We start from the raw sequence: 19,859 nt of genomic DNA, 5'->3' as shown, positions 1-19,859 counted from the left end.
GTTTGTGTAATGCCAGTTTGAGAGTCTCTCCTTTTTGTTTTGTCTTTATAAAGTAGCCACGAACAGATATATTATAACTTGGGATATTTGTAGACCATAATCTTATCACTTACCCTGCTACCCAAATTCATATTTACTTTCAGTTTGATTATGTGAATTGAGGGTAAGTCCGTGGTGTGGTCCATCTGACTTGCTACTAAAATGCAAGTCTACACAATACTAATTGTATATCGTTGCACAAATTGTAGGTGGTAATTCACAACCTGTTTCAAATCAGATGAGCTAATGCGGTTTAAATTCAGCTATTCTGATTTCACTGGTTTGTGTTCAACTGATAATATGGTGATTAGTACATTGAGAACAGAATATCTGACCACCACAGGGGAGACACGATTTTAAAATAACCAAGACACACTTGCAAATGTTCTAGGACATCTTTCCATTTGGTATTAAAGCAAATATGTTACAGCTTTATATTAGTTACTGGTGAAATTAAGTGGACAGTTGAATAAACATTCCCTTTTTTCTTCCTCTGCAGGGTTTCTTGTGAGTCCATATCTGCCTGCATATGAAAAGAGCATCTCTTTTGAGTGACTGTGGCAGAACTTGGAATGTTGGTCTGTTTCTGTCTCTGATGGAGGAATAACCAGATTTCTCATTCCTGCACTGAAAGACTTCACAGGAGATAAAAATGTCATCAAATCGGAGTCAGAACCCACATGGACTTAAACAAATTGGTCTTGACCAGATATGGGATGACCTTAGAGCTGGAATTCAGCAAGTTTATACAAGGCAAAGTATGGCAAAGTCCAGATATATGGAACTCTACACGTATCCTAACACATTTCTAAACAATCAACTACTAATCTTACTGCTGATATAGAATTATTCTACATGGGCAACTTTAGTTGTTCACTTATGATGATACAATTTAATTAGTTTTTTTGCAACCAGGCCTTGAATGCCCAGGATCTCAATATTTGGGTGTAGAGAGAGAAAGGATGTTTGACTTCACTTGAACCTCTGGTTTGTGTTTAGGTTCACTGTTTGACCTAGAAACTTAAATGAGGGACTCGGAGGCCGTTTGGCAAAACCAGAGTCTTTGGCTGTATATTCTGTAAAAAAAAGTTGTTAAATGACAAAAGTAGCAGGTACAGGTAGGTAACTGTGTTGGTCTGCCATAGTCAACAAAATAAAAAATAAAAAATCCTTCCAGTAGCACCTTAGAGACCAACAAAGTTTGTTCTTGGTATGAGCTTTCGTGTGCATGCACACTTCTTCAGGGTTATCCTCTTTGGTATAAATCTCATCCTAAATTATTCTGTCTTTGTTATGCCATGTTGCTGCCGAGTTCATGTAGATAGGAATGGTTGTTGCAAGATGACAATGCTCTGATGACAACTTTGTGAGTAAGCAATCCAAATATTTTACACCAACGGCCTCCATTTTTACTTTTTCATAAGAAGGAATTTTGTTTACCAGAGAGCAAAAACTTCATGCTTCATGGAGTTTTACAATCTAAATATAAAAAAGAAACTTAAAATAAAATTTAATATTGAATTGAAATTCCCTATTTGTGTTGCAATATTATTACTAGAATTCCAAATAGTAACATAAAAAATATTTCAAAGCTGATTAAAGATAAAACGTTGTCAAATACTTAAAGGATATTCATATTTGAAATCCAAACTTCTTTGTGCAGATATTGAGGTTTTTTATTATAAGCAGGCAAAATTTGTAGAAACTTGATTCGTTTTTGACAGCCTGGTTTTATGCATATTTACTCAGATGCAAGTTCCACTGAGTAAATAATGTGCATAGGGATTTTGTCCTTAGAGGATTATCAGGGACATATTTCTAATGTGCTATCTAGCTTGTAATTGGACAGTGTTAAATTTAGGATAATCGGCATCTTGCATCAGAGTTAGAGTTCCATTATGTGCTGCTTTTTGGCACAAATCAACATATAGGACTCCTTGGAATTTCTGGCTTGCCTGCAGTGTACTTCGTTGCTACACTGCAGATAGATTACATGTTCTGTTGTTTTGAATCTATCCTTGTGATACTAGGATTGTTTTGTTTTTAAATCAGTCCTTGTGACATTAGCTGAGGCAGAACAGATGGCAGAAGACTGTAAACATCAGTTGCACAAGTAATTGATTTGGCTATTTAATATAAAAAGTTTCATAAGAGCAGTATTCTGATAGATTACTTGGAAGTAAATTCTATAATTTTGAACATGTCTCTTATTTACATGATTGCACTGGAAGATAGGGAGAAGCTGGCAGTCTTGGAGCAACTTCCCAGCTAACATTTTCCAGTTTCTGTCTTAAGCATGTTAGCATTTAGATTGAAAATGCCTTGAGCAGCTTTTGTGTGAATGGTGCATGTAAAGTTATAATGGATTGGCTGATTTGCTTGCTACTTTTTATGCACATTCTAGGTGATTTCCTACATGTTTAATCTTTCTGTATTTTCCTTACTGGGTAGCTGGCTAACTGAAAACCACTTATCAGGTTATTTGCATATTAATCCTTCCATCCGTGGTTTTGTTCATATGGCAGGCATGGCAAAAATTAGCTTAATGTTGGTTACAGTAGGAATGATGGTTGAGTAGAGTGGGAGTGTTGTATAGCGATGATTTTGAACTACAGAACTAGTTCAGTGCGATCAAAGGGTCTTCTAGACTTTTTCACCCGTCCTCCATGCCAAATGACTACAGGTTTGTTGTCAGAACCACAGCCTCTTTCCATAAGAGCAAATTAAATATTTGGGGGAAAGTATATTGAAACTTTCTCTGATCATCTGTTTCCATTTATATTTAAGCCCTTTGCCATAGTGGTGTGGGTAGGGTTTGGAATAAACTTTTTGAGTCCCAGCGACACCTTCCCCTGAATTAGGTCACATCTCTTGAACATGCATTGGCTCCGGACTTCCTGGGAGGAATGATGGCGGACTACAACAACTGCTAATGCTCCCATCGGTACAAATAGTTATGCAGTGATTAAAGTAATCAAGGTATAAATCTTGGTTACCAAACTCCATTTTGAAATAAAAGAGGTCGGGGATCAACTTAATCAAACAAGAGACAAGACGTTTTCAAGGATGGAAGAACATCTTGAGTGAGGAACTTTCATTGGGCCCACACACGACATAATTCAGGGCACCAGGTCAGCAAAACCACCTTCTTTTGATTATTTCAAGACTGGAATTAATCACAACTTGGATTTTCTATCTGCCACTTGATTGGCACACAGAAAGCAAACAGACTGCTGGAGGGTGAAAAAGTACTAATCCACAGGCTAAGGAACAGACTCAAAGGCTTATTTTAGTTACTGGTGACTACAAAAGATGATAACAGATGAGACGGCTTTAAATTGGTATAAAATCTTTATATTACCTGTGATTATCTGGTTTTGTGTGTGTGGGGGGGTAATGATTGCAAAAGTGAAGCTGCAGCTAATCAGTGGGGAATGGAATGCTGGCTTGAAGAGACAGCCCAAATTTCTAGAAGCAGAGACTGCCAAAGGGGGATATGAACAGCACCCAATATGGCAAAGATACAGTACTGATAAAGATAAATATACTTCATCGATTGTTGGCATCATGCGGCAGCTGTTAGATAAACAGCTGACAGAACTCGAGAGATGTGCAGAATGGTAAATGCACTTCCAGCAGAGAAACAGCGGGTTAAAGAATGCACAGGATCTGTGGGAAAAGATCTTGACCTAGGCCTGCCTGAACCTGAGAAGACAAAGGCAAGGTGGGTAACAGCAGACGTTGAAACTGAGTGGATACCCATAGAGCTCCCTGGAGGACTGAAGCAGACAAAGAATGCTGTTGGGATGCTGGAAGAGATGAATGGAATCAGAGACATTAAGAAAAAATGAGATGGCAGAGACAGAGCTGAGAGAGAAAGGGCCTTGTGTACAAGCTGAAGTGAAGAAGAAAAAGCCTCCAAACTTTGTGAATGAAAAAAATGGGGTGTGTGTGACCTATTATCTAAGATGGAGAAGAATGGCCAACAGGAAATGGGGCTGGAATACATGGAATTGGGTACAATTTAATGATGACTCAAGAAGTAAATAATTACGGACTATTATACTGTTTAGATTTGTCAGAACCCTTGGAAGAAAATTCCTCATATTGGATCAGAGGATTATCTTTGATATTTAATAATAACAAGAAGAGCCTCTCTGGATTTTTTGGGTGGAAAAAGGCCTGAATGATCTTGAGATGTTGGGCTGAAATTAGGAGAACACTGACTAGCAGAGTGAGAAATAGCTGGTTATTGTCTTGAAACACAGCTAGATGTTATCTTGGAGTGCATGTTTTGAACATTTTGACTCATCTTCAAACTCAAAACTGACAGATGGAGAATCGGAAGTCCTTCTGATTTCCTTATTATTATTTTCTCTCTTTTTTCTTTCTTTATGATTTTTCATTAACTCTATATGTTCTGTGAAGGATGGATGATGAAAGGCCCTACATGAGAGGCAGGGTATAGAGGATCTCCTAGGGTGGGAGGCTGCGGGAAGAGGGGGAAGCACCTGGCGGGAGCTGGGAGGACTTTACCTACCTTTGTGTGGATTAAGAGTAAAGAGATAACCTTGATAGAGGGTTTTATATTTTACTTTCTTCACACACACACACACACACACACACACACACACAATGACATGTAACCTGCCTCAGTAGAATCCTAGGAACCGTGGTTTGTTAAGGGTGCTGGGAACTGCAGTTCTGGCAGATGTAAACTGCAGTTTCCAAGATTCTTTGGGGAAAGCCATGTGTTTTAAATATGTTGTAAATGTATTGTATGACAAGGACCCTATATCCAAAGAGGACATACAATGTTCTCTTAATTGAGAGTAAAAATGGCATTGGCTGTTACAGCTAGATCTTTTCCCCACAGTCAGCAATGTTGGTTTGCTGTCCCATGTTTTACTTTCCTTGGGTCTTCTGTTAGTTTTGTTGGCTTCTATTTAGGTAAACCTATTCACTGACTCTTCTCAGTACATGTACATTTATTGTTTCTTCCTAAGATAAAGTAAAGTTGGTCAACAAAGCTGAGACTGTGTTCAAATCAATAGTACAGGTGAAACTCGAAAAATTAGAATATCGTGGAAAAGTCCATTTATGTAAGCAACTGTTTTCATTAGCTACTGGAGTTTAATATATGAGATAGACTCATGACATGTAAAGCGAGATATGTCAAGCCTTTGCTTGTTATAATTGTGATGATTCTGGCACACAGCTGATGAAAACCTCAGTTGAATTTTTTAATTTGTGGTTCTCATCAGCTGTACGCCATAATCATCACAATTATAACAAATAAAGGCTTGACATATCTCGCTTTGCATGTCATGAGTCTATCTCATATATTAGTTTCACCTTTTAAGTTGAATTACTGAAAGAAATGAACCTTTCCATGATATTCTAATTTTTTGAGTTTCACCTGTATGTAGAGAACTGTCTTTGTAATCGGAACTGGAAGGTAACTTATCATTACTGTAGTTAAAAGCAAAAGTAATTATCCTCAACGGATGTTCATTTTATTTCCTTCTCCAAAAAAGGGAAAGCAGGTTTTCCCTACATCCTATTTCCATAGCTCTCTTGCTGTTAGAAAACATGTCCCAACCAACCAATCTAAGTCTGCCATACTGAAAAGTACGCCGTTGTATGAACTGGGACATCCACCTCTGCCATGAACCTACTTCAGCTCTTCTGGAATATAGGGATAGTGTTGACTTACCTTTATATATGACTATTTTCAAGATTTAAAAGATAATGTAGGTAAATCATTTTGAATATTTGAAAGTATTAATTTCACACTTGTTTGTTAATTGATTATAGCATGTAGTCTACACTGCATATTCCTTAACTATTCTACCAGTCATGTTTATAACTACTGTACTAGTGTTCATCAGTCTAATCAAGCACGAGGGGCTGGTGTGCCGACTTCTAAGTCTAAAAAAGGCCAAACACCTGGAGGAGCTCAGTTTGTTGGCTTGGAACTGTACAAGAGGCTTAAAGAATTTCTGAAGAATTACTTGACAAATCTTCTTAAGGTAAGACAGTAATTGTATCAGCTCATAAGCTAAGGATTAAAGGCACAAGTTGCTTTTAAACTTCTGTGGAGCTTTTTGCTGTCACTTTATACATAATAAAAAATAAAAATAAAAATTCCTTCCAGTAGCACCCTAGAGACCAACTAAGTTTGTTCTTGGTATGAGCTTTCATGTGCATGCACACTTCTTCAGATACATGTAGTTACACTTTAAAATACATGTAGTTATAAGGCAGAAATGATATATATTGTAAAGGTCAGAATAATGATCTTCCTGATAGCATGCAATTAGAATGAAGAAATAATACTAGAAATGTTGTTTAAACAGGATTACAGATAAAATGCCTAAGCTTTTAATATCAGTATTTTTATGAAAATTGTAAGAGTTGCAGTAATGCATTAAACTTTAAGCCTGACCTTGATGTTGGCTCTGAGGAAATTATTTGAAAGAATAATAAATTGCCAGCCACATATTGCGAAATGGCTGATAACTGCTTGACGTTATTGCAGGGGACACATAAGGTTAGGTCCTGTTGTGTCGCTCCACTCACTTTGATCCAACAGCGTGTTGTGTGGATGGAAGTGAAAGACAGGCAATCCGTTCAAAGTCCCCCTTCTGCAACCCTTCATACCAAATCTTAATTTCTTCCAAAGGGTCTGACAGCCCTGTTAAAGCTCAAGCTGTGGAAGGGTCATTGGTGAAAAGCACCTTCCCTTACTTCTGTTCTTGGGAGATTGCTGAATTAAAGATTATTTTGTGAGTGGAGTGAAATAATAGCAGTTGGTGTCAGTGGGTGATAAGCCTGAAATTATACAGATTTTTGCCAAGGCTTAGAATAATAGAATTCTAGAGTTGGAAGGCACCCCAAGGGTCCTCTAGTCCAACCCCCTGCAATGTTGGAATCTCAGCTAAAGCATCCATGACAGATGGCCACCCAACCTCTGCTTAAAAACCTCCAAGGAAGGAAAGTCCACCAACACCAGGGACTCCATTCCACTGTCAGAACAGCTGTTACCATCTGAAAGTTCATCCTGATGTATATGTCAGTTTGCATTTCTTATTGCAAAAAGTATTGATTTGATGTGTAGAGGATCTTTCCTATTCTACTTAATTCAAAAGACTTTTGGAAGCTTCTCTATGTGAAAGAAACAAGCAGAAGGTTCATGATGTTTGGGTTATTCCTTCAGAGAAGCTGAGTACAGCTGACTTAAACTAGTTCTCTTATCTCTTCTGTCCAGGTCATGCTGACTATAAAAGTAGAGCCAGAAGGAGCCTGGATTTCACTTTCTCTTTCTAAGTTATTATAAGTTTAAGTTAAGTCTGCTATAACTGGATTTCCTATGGACAGTGCAAATCTTAGAATGTATTGGATTTGTGACCCATTATGCTCATTTGCCTTCAGTAGCAGTAAAGATCTGCTGAATGAAATAGTATTGCCTCTGGTCTACTTTTTGGGAATCCTGCAACGTGTTTAAGTTTTTACTCTGCTAACTATACATTGAAATCTACTCTGGATCAACAATATTGACTGGAATTTCAATGACAGTTTGATCAGAAGGATTCGCCTTTCTTAGTATTATGACTTCCATTGACCTGGACACTAGACACCTGTTGATGCAGCCTGGAACAACATTAGTGTTTTTGGCTGTTGCAACACACTGGTGACTCACATTAAGCTTGTGGTCTATTAAGACCCCTGGATCACATGTACAAGTACATGGCAAGCCAGGTGTCTTATATTGGTGCAACTGGTTTTTCCTGCCTAAGTGTAGAACCTTACATTTTCCCCTATTGGTAATTTTTCCCCGTTCTCTAATCTGTTAAAATCATTTTGAAACCAGATTCTGCCTTCTATGGCATTAGCTCCCCCTCCAGTCTTAGTGTCATCTGCAAATTTGAGGAGCACATTTTCTTCAAGTTGTTTAGAAAGACATTGAACAATAATGAGCTCAGGACAGAACCCTGCGACACACCACTGGACCCTTTTTTTCCAGGACAACGAGGAGCCATTAGGGAGCAGTCTGGGTTTGTTCAGTCCACCAGTTACAAATTCCCCATCAGTTACGTCATCCAGCCCACATTTTTATCAGCTTCTCCACAAGAGTATCATGGGGGATGTTGGCAAAAGTCTTACTGAAATCAAGATAACTACATCCACAGCACACAGCATTCCCCTGATCCACAAAGCTTGGGAAAAAAAGAAATGAGATTCATTTGGCAGGACTTGTTATTGAGAAATCCATGCTGGGTCTTAGTAATCACAACATCCTGCTCACTGACTTACTGGTTAACTGTTCTAGAGCCTTTCCTGCTGTCTGTGAGAAGCTGATGGATCAGTAGTTACTTGGGTTTTCTCTCCCCCCCCCTTTGGAGGTTGAGACCACATTTGCCCACCTCCAGTCTGCAGGGACCTTTCCCATTCTGCAATAATTTTCAAAGATTATATGCAGAGGGTCAGAGATTACACCCACAAGCTCCCATAGTACCCTTAGATGCAGCTCATCGGGTCCTGGATATTTGAATTCATTTAAAGTAGCTAGGTGTTTCCTTACCACCTCTTTTCCTATCTTGAGTTGCAGCTCCCTCCATCCATCTTGGACTCCCTTTCTTTGTATATTTCTGACCATGGGACTTCACCTGGTAGTTCCTCCAGCTTTTTGAAATTGGCCTTCTTAAAGTCCAGAATGCATGTCTGACCACAGTCACCTTTCCCTTGCCATGTATCATGAAACACAAGAGGATGTGATCACTTCCTCCCAAGGTTCCCTGTACTTCCACTTTGTTGATCAGTTCCTTCCTGTTGGTGATGACCAGGTCCAAGATAGATGATCACCCAACAGTTATCAGGAAAGTTGAAGTCTCCCATGAATGCTGTATCTCTCCTTTTTGAATGATTGGAAATCTGCTCTCGGAAGGCATCATCCAAATCTTCAGTCTGGCTTGGCAGTCTATGGCAGACCCCCACAAAAACTTCACTGCTGTTTCCCTGTACTGAAGTTATGTAAGGGGCTGATTTAGGCACAGGCTTGTAACAGAACTTCACCTGAAACCTGTTTCTATGTATAATTTTGAATATGAATGTAGATGAGTCGGCTGCGTCTCCTCCCTTTCCCAGAGCCCCTGGATAGTATTCTGCACTAGTATAGGTCTGTATTTTGCCACCAGTTTCTTTGGGTTTCTGCCTCATACTGTGGCCCTTTTGGATGTAATATTAAGCCATACTTTAGCACTACAAACATTCTTTTACGCTTCACTCTTAGATGCAACTATGAGGAAGATAAGCAAAAATAAAAATAAAAATTATTTGTATCCTGCCCTCCGTGGCTGAGGCCGGGCTTACAGCGGCTAACATAAAAACAACACAGTATGCATAAAAACAGACATCAATTAATTAAAATACATCTTAAAATTAATTCAGACAAGTTAAAATCTGGGCAGGTGGCAATTATCAGGTTGGAACTGAGAGTGGTTAATACTTGCCAGGACCAACTGTTTCCACTGATCATACAAGGACCTGTGAGCGGGTTGGGGGCCTCCTTTAGGCTTGTTTTATACAAAGGAAAGTAAGTCAAACTGTATCCTGCCCAAAGGCCTGGCAGAACAGCTCCATCTTGCAGTCCCTGCAGAAAGATGTCAAATCCCACAGGGCCCTGGTCTTTTGTGGGAGAGCGTTCCACCAGGCTGGAGCCACGGCTGAAAAGGCCCTGGTTCTAGTCGAGGCCCGTCCTAATTTCCCTGGGGCCTGGGATCTTCAAGGTGTTGTTGTTAGCAGACCGTAAGGTCCTCTGTGGGGCATACCAGAAGAAGGCTTTTGCTTCCTGCTTAGATTATTCAGAGTTCTCCCAATTTGGATGTAATGAGAAACCCTCTATTGGTTTTAAGAGCACGTGCCTTGTGCTGCTACTGTTTGGGCCCATCACAATCATGGTCTGGCATAACACCTGCTCAGGGCCTGCCAGTCTCTGGAATCTCAGATTCTGGATTACAGTGCTTGGTGCCTCTCGTTAGTTCATAGACTGCTCTGAAACATAGTATTCAGCAATAGGATTAAATAGGTGCAGGTTGATCCCACCAAACATTTTTTCAAATGCTTGTCTGTTCTTCACAGACCTGTTCCCAGCAAACTTTTGTCATTCCAGTTGGAATAGAATTAAAGGGGCACTTTCCTAAATATGATTTAAATTGAACTATGGTGGTTCTGCTCAGGTACAGAAGCATTAAGATGTCTGTCGTCTCTCATAAAATTGGTGCTACCTTTCTGCTCAGTGGTTGCATTCCCAGTGTGAATTTGGAGTAAGCCCTCTGGTCTTAATTATAAGAACAAAGAAATGCTTAATGCGGAGAGTGGGGCTTAAGCACATAAATAATACGGCAACAGTTGCAGAAACATCTCTGGCTACCTGAGATGATGGAGAGCTGTAACCGGTTTTCCAAAACAATGAATACTGAAGAAATTCTATAAGCCTATGACTTTGTAAGAAGCAAAGATGGACATGGTCTCATGCCTTGGAAAATGTGTCTCCTTCAGATCCAAATCACTGTGAGAAGCAATCAAGGATTGCTAAGGCTTCTGCTGTACTCTGATTTCAGGCATATCACAGATGTCCTGCTTGTGCCCCCCCCCCCCGTTTCTCTTTCAGGATGGTGAAGACTTGATGGATGAAAGTGTGTTGAAATTCTACACTCAACAATGGGAGGATTATAGGTTTTCAAGCAAAGTGCTGAATGGGATTTGTGCCTACCTCAATCGACACTGGGTTCGTCGTGAGTGCGATGAAGGCCGCAAGGGAATATATGAAATCTATTCAGTAAGTATTCCTAGAAGGTGGTAGATTTCAATGGAAAAGTATTTGTGGGGTGGCATGTTTGTTTTTAAATGGGTAGACACAAGAGCTTTGTGTGGCTTTGTTTCTACTGCGACCTCACAAACTTCTATTTTCTTCTGTTAAATCCTAGCTTGCCCTTGTCACCTGGAGGGACTGTTTGTTCAGGCCATTAAATAAGCAGGTATGTATTTGTAGTGATTCCTGTATTTTCTTATAAGGTTTGCCTTAATTATTTATAGGAGTAATGAATTATTTATAGGACTAATAGTATATATATATCTATATTTCCATATTCCTTAAGTAAAAGTTATAACCTGTCGAATAGGTCAGTGTCCTGCCCAGAAACAACATATGCAGAATAAGGATTAGCTGTTTATATCCTTGCAAACCTAACCTCTTATCTTTGCATTAATCCAGTTACAGGTAGGTAGCCGTGTTGGTCTGCCATAGTCAAAACAAAATAAAATAAAAAATTCCTTCCATTAGCACCTTAGAGACCAACTAAGTTAGTTCTTGGTATGAGCTTTCGTGTGCATGCACACTTCTTCAGATACACTGAAACGGAAGTCACCAGACCCTTAAATATAGTGAGGGAGTGGGGAGGGGTATTACTCAGAAGGGTGGTGGGAATGGGTGATCAGATGATAGGTGTGGGAAACATGTAGACGACTGTTAACAACGTTTGATTAAGTTGATCCCCGACCTCCTTTATTTCAAAATGGAGTTTGGTAACCAAGATTTATACCTTGATTACTTTAATCACTGCATAACCGATGGGAGCATTAGCAGTCGTCGTGGTCCCCTCCCCACTCCCTCACTATATTTAAGGGTCTGGTGACTTCCGTTTCAGTGTATCTGAAGAAGTGTGCATGCACACGAAAGCTCATACCAAGAACTAACTTAGTTGGTCTCTAAGGTGCTAATGGAAGGAATTTTTTATTTTATTTTGCTTTGCATTAATGTTAATGTTCTCATTTAAATATAAAAAATATAAAAAATTGGTCTGCTGAAAAGTAGTTTATCATTATGCATATAGTTAATAGCTGTCTTAAAAAGTAGTTAATTGCTTTTGATTGTACATAAGTATTCTGTGTTATTAACAGCATACAGTAATGTTATAATGTATACTGTATGCGCGGGTGGCGCTGTGGTCTAAACCACTGAGCCTAGGGCTTGTCGATCAGAAGGTTGGCGGTTCGAATCCCCGCGACAGGGTGAGCTCTCGTTGCTCGGTCCCTGCTCCTGCCCACCTAGTAGTTCGTAAGCATGCCAAAAAGTGCAAGTAGGTAAATTAGGTACTGCTCTGGCGGGGAAGGTAAATGGTGTTTCTGTGCGCTGCTCTGGTTCGCCAGAAGCAACTTAGTCATGCTGCCAGATGACCCGGAAGCTGTACACCGGCTCCCTCGGCCAGTAACGCGAGATGAGCACCGCAACCCCAGAGTCCTATTGGTCAGGCGCCCCTTTACCTTTAATGTTATGTAAGTTCATAGTTCTAACTATAATGTTTTAAAAACAAAACAAATATGTTTTATATCAGAGGCATCTTGATAGCTCCTGATAACAGCATACTTTGGAAATGCATTTTTAATCATTTTACTTTTCAGTCCTTCTATCCCTATAGGAAGCTGTAAGAATGAAAGGGCTGAAATGGGTCAACATGGGAAGGGGCACCACTGAGGTCCCCTCAGCTGCACCACTGTTCTCAGGGGAGGAGAGGTTGGTGTAGAGGTGGGAGCACCAGATTGACTCCACTGCTGTGCTTGCACCACACTGGACCCCCCCCATCTCCCAATAAGCCCAGTTAGCATGGCTGATGGGAGGCCAGTGTTTGGTGATGTCCTTCCCCAGCAGCCACTTGAGTCACATGCCATTTACCTGGAGGCAGAATGCTTCTGAAGATTGGATTGTTACACATGATTCAAGAGAGCTAAACATGCTCCAGAGGAAAACAATTAAGATGAAAATAATTAATATTCATCTTTGATTTTGAACTGTAAGGATTTTTTGGGTGACCCTAGGCTTTCAAATGTATGCATTGGTGCTTTGTGTAATTTGTTTAAATAACTAGTTTGTCTTCACTTAATTTCCTTTTTTAAGGTAACAAATGCTGTGCTGAAGCTGATTGAAAAGGAAAGAAATGGTGAAACAATCAATACAAGACTGATCAGTGGAGTTGTGCAGTCTTATGGTAAAATATTTTTTTATTGCTAACTTCTCCATGCCAGACCTGTACAACTCCCAACTATTTGCAACCCTGTGGACGAATTTGAAATATCCCTTATTTGCAGTCCCTTTCCCACCCCATGCCTGGTGTTAGAGGTATGTTGTAGAGTTAGCAGAATATCAGCTTTTTCAGTTGCTTCAGCCAGTCAGTTAAGTTACATAGCCTCGTGTTTAAGACTTGGTTGCAACAAAAAACTTTATGGCACAATCTGGGTCTAATGCCTGCTTCATCATGGTTCAATATACTTGCCTCCTCTCTGAGAGCGAAAGTTTATATGTTGCTTATATTGAATGCCCTTTTATAATGACCTTAGAAACGATTGCATCCACCCATTGTTAAGATGGCAGAAGGGGAGGACATCTCTTGCAAAGACCTGTTTTTTGTTGTCTGATGTAGAGAGGTATATATCCTTTAGAACATCCAGATTTCTTGCCAAGACTTTACAAATTCGTGTAATAAAACTTAAGAATGGGAAATGATTTTTCGTGTAAATGTTGGGAAGTAGAAATGTAAACCACTATTGTTAGTATTCTTATTATTTTTATGTGTGTAATGGATGCTTGCTAAACAAAATACAGTGGTTGGTTGGTTCAGTCGTGTCCGACTCTTCGTGACCCCATGGACCAGAGCACACCAGGCACGCCTATCCTTCACTGCCTCTCGCAGTTTGGCCAAACTCATGTTAGTAGCTTCGAGAACACTGTCCAACCATCTCATCCTCTGTCGTCCCCTTCTCCTTGTGCCCTCCATCTTTCCCAACATCAGGGTCTTTTCTAGGGAGTCTTCTCTTCTCATGAGGTGGCCAAAGTATTGGAGCCTCAACTTCAGGATCTGTCCTTCCAGTGAGCACTCAGGGCTGACTTCTTTAAGGATGGATCGGTTTGATCTTTTTGCAGTGGTACCTTGGTTTAAGAAAAGCTTAGTTTAAGAACAACTTGGATTAAGAACGCTGCAAACCCGGAAGTAGGTGTTTTGGTTTGTGAACTTTGCCTTGGAAGCAGAACATGTTTTGCTTCCTGTTGAGTGTGTTCCATTTGTAAATTGAGTCCCCCGCTGCTATGGGAAAGCACACCTTGGTTTAAGAACGCTTTGGTTTAAGAACGGTCTGTAAACCAAGCTACCACTGTAAATTAAACAATGATCCATCGAAGAGTATAAACAGCAAGGGAGAGAGGTAGGAATAGAGCAACAGAGAATTGAAGACTGAAGGAAGAAAAAGTCTGCAATCCTAACCCCACTTACTAGGGAGTAAGCACTGAATTCATCTGAGTAGACGTGGCTAGGATTGTGCTGAAAGAAGGAATTGGAGCAAAAGTTACGCACTTCTGTGCTAAGCCTTGTGCTTCAACTATGATGTGGAAGACAGAGCTCGCTTTAGATGTAGAAGCAAGAGACTTGAGCACTATAAAGGTATGTGGCAGTGAAAAGCCTTTTTGGGAAGCCACTTTTCCCTAATAAACAATGTTGTTTTGGGGGAAAACGTGTTGTGATGCAGCTGCCACAAATGAAAACTACTTTGTATAAATGTTTCCTTTAAGGCTGCTGTCCTAGGCACTCCTATCTATGAGTAAATCTTTTAAATCTTGGTTGGGGTTTTGCTCCAAGTCACAGATAGAGAACTCCAGTCTGTGGATCAGATGTAGCACTCCAGGCTTCTGCAGTTTGAAGGAGAAGCATTTGGGTGGGTGGGTGGGTGGGTGGGTGGGGGGTTGGTAGGAGCTCACCTTACTCTGGGTTTTCAAACACTCCCTCTGCATTTCTTCTTCAAACCCTCGTGGGGGTTTAAACAGAAGCACAAGGGGGCATTTGAAAGCCTTGTGGTTTGCTTTGAAGTCCCAGTGTTGGGGGCTAGAAAGAGAAGCACCCCCTGACACCACTGCATCAGGAGTTGGCAAGATGAAGATACGGCTTCATGGCCAGAAAAGGTTCACAATCCATGTTCTTGGGCTGCACTTACTGAAATAATAGTTACCATTTTGTCTACAGTTCTAACGGCTTGAATTTAAAAGAGAAAATATTTACCATTTTGAATTTTTTTTAAATGCCTCTGCAAACAAAACAAAATTATTAGAATTTATAGCCATGTTGATATGCTATGATGTGAGACTGGCTTGAACTGCAGAAGCGTGCAATCTTGTAATTTTATGTGCAGGTTCTTCATCCCACTTTTAGCATTCTTAGATAAAGTTGATGGAATCTTTCTGAATGGATTGATAATTTTGCAGTTCATTAGGCATTAGGTACAATCATAGAACCTTTCCTATTCAGCGGAATAGCTTATGATTTATTTATTTGCTTTGTCCCTATGTTTCTAGTGGAGCTAGGTCTGAATGAAGATGACACTTTTGCTAAGGGCCCTACACTGACAGTGTATAAGGAGTCCTTTGAGTCTCAGTTTCTTGCTGACACAGAGAGGTTCTACACAAGAGAGAGCACTGAATTTTTGCAACAGAATCCAGTTACAGAATACATGAAAAAAGTAAGTGTCCTTGCAGTACTTGCTGCCTAGATCTTGAAACTGCTTATGTTATTAGAAGTAATAAGATTGTTTTTGCATGGTAGAGGTTCGAGGGGTTACTTGGTTCTAGTCAAGCTGAATCCCTCATCTTCTATTCATAATTCCTGTAGTTTAGGTTTTGTTGTTGTTATTTCACTGCTCCCCCCCCCATCTAACTCAGGGGTCCTCAAACTTTTTATACCGGGGGCCGGTTCACTGTCCCTCAGACACTGTTGGGGGATTTTTCAAAAAAATAATAATGAATGAATTCCTTTGCAACCCAGCGCGGTGTTTCATTGGCAGAGCCACTGCTACTTGAGGTGCTTGTTCCCTTTCAGTGCCTCAGTCAGTCCCCGCATGCTGAGGTAAATCCAACGTGGCCATAGTTTTCGGACCGCTGCCTTACAAGGTCACAAGCTTGTCATGAGGGGTAATGGCCATTTCCTGTTTGTCTCTAGAAACACATGGTACTCACAGGTACCTTGGCGTTCTTTTGGGATGAAGGGCAGCTTAGAAATATAATCAATAAATCATTAACAGCAATAATAATTCCTGAGACTTGTTGAAAACGTGTTTCCATTTCAACAGTATTGAGCTAGATAGATCAGTGATCTGAGTCCATATAAGTGCCACTGGGAAAGGGTTTGAAAACTTGTTCTTAATATGCTTCTTCAAATATTAATTCATAACATTTCATCATAGAAATAGCAGCAAAACCACTTGCGACTTCTTGTGACTTGGACGTTAGGACCATTTCAGACTTTGCTTTTAAGTTAAGTCTTTGCTTATTTGCAGGCCGAAGCCCGCCTCCTGGAGGAGCAGAGGAGGGTTCAGGTGTATCTCCACGAGAGCACGCAAGATGAGCTAGCTCGGAAATGTGAACAAGTACTGATTGAAAAACACTTGGAGATATTTCATACAGAATTTCAGAACCTGTTGGATGCTGACAAAAATGAAGGTTAGCGTTCTCAAGCTTGACTTCTAGACATTTATGAGTAATGGGAAGAATGTGATAGACCTTTGCTCAGGGTGGCTTCCTCTGCTTAAAATGTACATAAAATGGGGTGTGGGGGAGAAGAACACATTTAAAAACACCTGATTTGCAAATTTTCAAAGAATTACAATGCATAGAAGTGTAATTTTGCCATATGAATAATCTACTTTCAATTTCTGTGATTAATAGCTTTTAAAATTAAATGGCAAGGATTTTAAGGTGACCATCACTTGCATCAGTAGACAAATTAGAATAATAGATTCATAGAATCCTAGAGTTGGAAGAGACCACAAGGGCCATCCAGTCCAACCCCCTGCCAAGCAGGAAACACCATCAAAGCATTCCTGACAGATGGCTGTCAAGCCACCGCTTAAAGACCTCCAAAGAAGGAGACTCCACCACACTCCTTGGCAGCAAATTCAGTTTAGTCTAGCTATAAATACTGCCAGGCACTAAGCATAGGAAAATGGGTTAAAATATTCAAATGGGGAATTTTTGTGTGTGTGGTATAGGACATTAGTTTCATGGGTCTAATTGAAAACATCAGTATTGGTTAGACATGATGGACTTTCCTGGCTGTTTAAAAGCCATTGTAATAAAAATGTTTACCTAAAAGTGTTAGGCCAGTGGAAGTGATGATATTCCAGCTGAACTATTTAAAATCCTAAAAGATGATGCTGTTAAGGTGCTACACTCAATATGCCAACAAGTTTGGAAAACTCAGCAGTGGCCAGAGGATTGGAGAAGATCAGTTTACATCCCAATCCCAAAGAAGGGCAGTGCCAAAGAATGCTCTAACTACCGCACAATTGCACTCATTTCACACGCTAGCAAGGTTATGCTTAAAATTCTACAAGGCAGGCTTAAGCAGTACGTGGACCGAGAACTCCCAGAAGTGCAAGCTGGATTTCGAAGGGGCAGAGGAACCAGAGACCAAATTGCAAACATGCGCTGGATTATGGAGAAAGCTAGAGAGTTCCAGAAAAACATCTACTTCTGCTTCATTGACTACGCAAAAGCATTTGACTGTGTCGACCACAGCAAACTATGGCAAGTTCTTAAAGAAATGGGAGTGCCTGATCACCTCATCCATCTCCTGAGAAATCTGTATGTGGGACAAGAAGCTACAGTTAGAACTGGATATGGAATAACTGATTGGTTCAAAATTGGGAAAGGAGTACGACAAGGCTGTATATTGTCCCCCTGCTTATTTAACTTATATGCAGAATTCATCATGCGAAAGGCTGGGCTGGATGAATCCCAAACCGGAATTAAGATTGCCGGAAAAAATATCAACAACCTCAGATATGCTGATGATACAACCTTGATGGCAGAAAGTGAGGAGGAATTGAAGAACCTTTTAATGAGGGTGAAAGAGGAAAGCGCAAAATATGGTCTGAAGCTCAACATCAAAAAAACTAAGATCATGGCCACTGGTCCCATCACCTCCTGGCAAATAGAAGGGGAAGAAATGGAGGCAGTGAGAGATTTCACTTTCTTGGGTTCCATGATCACTGCAGATGGTGACAGCAGTCACGAAATTAGAAGACGCCTGCTTCTTGGGAGAAAAGCAATGACAAACCTAGACAGCATCTTAAAAAGCAAAGACATCACCTTGCCGACAAAGGTCCGTATAGTTAAAGCTATGGTTTTTCCAGTAGTAATGTACGGAAGTGAGAGCTGGACCATCAAGAAGGCTGATCGCCGAAGAATTGATGCTTTTGAATTATGGTGCTGGAGGAGACTCTTGAGAGTCCCGTGGACTGCAAGAAGATCAAACCTATCCATTCTCAAGGAAATCGGCCCTGAGTGCTCACTAGAAGGACAGATCCTGAAGTTGAGGCTCCAGTACTTTGGCCACCTCATGAGAAGAGAAGACTCCCTGGAAAAGACCCTGATGTTGGGAAAGATTGAGGGCACAAGGAGAAGGGGACGACAGAGGATGAGATGGTTGGACAGTATTCTCGAAGCTACTAACATGAGTTTGGCCAAACTGCGGGAGGCAGTGAAGGATAGGCGTGCCTGGCGTGCTCTGGTCCATGGGGTCACGAAGAGTCGGACACGACTGAACGACTGAACAACAACAAATAGCTTGGCCTGAAAGAATTGTGAAGACACTTTCTATAGGATGGGTTTTAGGTCACCTGCTATGTCATCAGATGTCAGTGGTGGTGGGGTGGAAATGTTTCTGATGCAGAATTCTTCAGCAGAATTTTTTGCAGTTGTTCAAAACCACATTTCCCCCCATAAAATTAATCAGTGAGTGGATATAGTTTAGGGTAACAAATTTAAAACAGATGCCATGTTCATGTTACATTATTTTATTTATATTTCAAGTTTTTCCCATAGCCAAAATTAGTTGAACTGAAATATGTGATTAGGATAAAATTCAGTAAATTCAGTTTTATATTCTTTGCATGAAAATATACACTACACTATTTTTATTGGACTATTTCTGAACATTTTAAGACATGATATAATTTAAATTTTCAAGATGAAAATTAAGGCACTGTAAACCATTAACATGATTTTCATACTAAAAAGTAATGCACAACAAAGTTTGTTTCTGAGGAATAGTCACTTGAAAAGTTTCTTATGTTTTTAGATTTGAATGGTATTGTATACTTTGTAGTTGCCTAGTTTGACTCGAGTTATATCCATTCATTATGCTGCAAATAAATTTTATGAAACCAATGCGTATTACCTCTAAAAGCTTTCCACACAACTTCACTGGTTTTGAGCAATTTAAAACTCAGTCCATTGTGTTTGTGCAGAACAGTACTGAACCTTATTCAGTAACCAAATATTATCCTATTTTTGTAGAACATCAAACATGTAATAGTTATCCATAAAAGGATGAATAAACTTAATGTGGGCTTATAGAATTTAGTCATTTGCCTTGCAACAGAGGTAGTTTGATTTTTAAAAACTATGAAGTTTATATCCCTCAAAACCAACATTTTTCTTAAAATGTTTTTTGATTGCTAGCTCTAGACCTACTGAAGGATTTTGTTGGCAGACATTTCTTTCACTTGCCTTCCCAGTTATAGGTGCCTTAAATTTATCAGGATTTCGCTATTGGGAGGGGAACTGTTATATGGAGCACCACTTGTGTCATTTGTCATGAAGTTAAAACTCAATCTCATATTTTCTCCTGCTTATTCATGATTTTGGATAACATTGACAATAGTTAAATTTAAGCTTTAAGGTTTTAAAGTTGTCCTGCTCTGGAGTTAAAATGGTTGAG

The 19,859-nt window shown here is 40.0% G+C and overlaps 1 protein-coding gene across 1 annotated transcript in view; it reads left to right on the top strand.

Annotated features, from left to right (window-relative positions):
• Nucleotides 1-19,859, top strand: part of CUL1 (cullin 1) — a 47,866-nt gene that overhangs the window by 13,001 nt on the left and 15,006 nt on the right. Inside the window, exons 2-8 of the mRNA XM_033164864.1 lie at nt 539-831; nt 5,897-6,071; nt 10,712-10,879; nt 11,028-11,078; nt 12,995-13,085; nt 15,437-15,600; nt 16,414-16,576. Of these exons, the coding sequence (XP_033020755.1) occupies nt 692-831; nt 5,897-6,071; nt 10,712-10,879; nt 11,028-11,078; nt 12,995-13,085; nt 15,437-15,600; nt 16,414-16,576 (952 nt within the window). The 5' untranslated portion in view covers nt 539-691. The remainder of the gene's footprint in view (nt 1-538; nt 832-5,896; nt 6,072-10,711; nt 10,880-11,027; nt 11,079-12,994; nt 13,086-15,436; nt 15,601-16,413; nt 16,577-19,859) is intronic.

Source organism: Lacerta agilis, chromosome 12 (assembly GCF_009819535.1).
Source record: "Lacerta agilis isolate rLacAgi1 chromosome 12, rLacAgi1.pri, whole genome shotgun sequence".
In the NCBI taxonomy this organism is placed as follows: domain Eukaryota; kingdom Metazoa; phylum Chordata; class Lepidosauria; order Squamata; family Lacertidae; genus Lacerta; species Lacerta agilis.
This window is presented reverse-complemented; position numbering and strand designations above follow the sequence as displayed.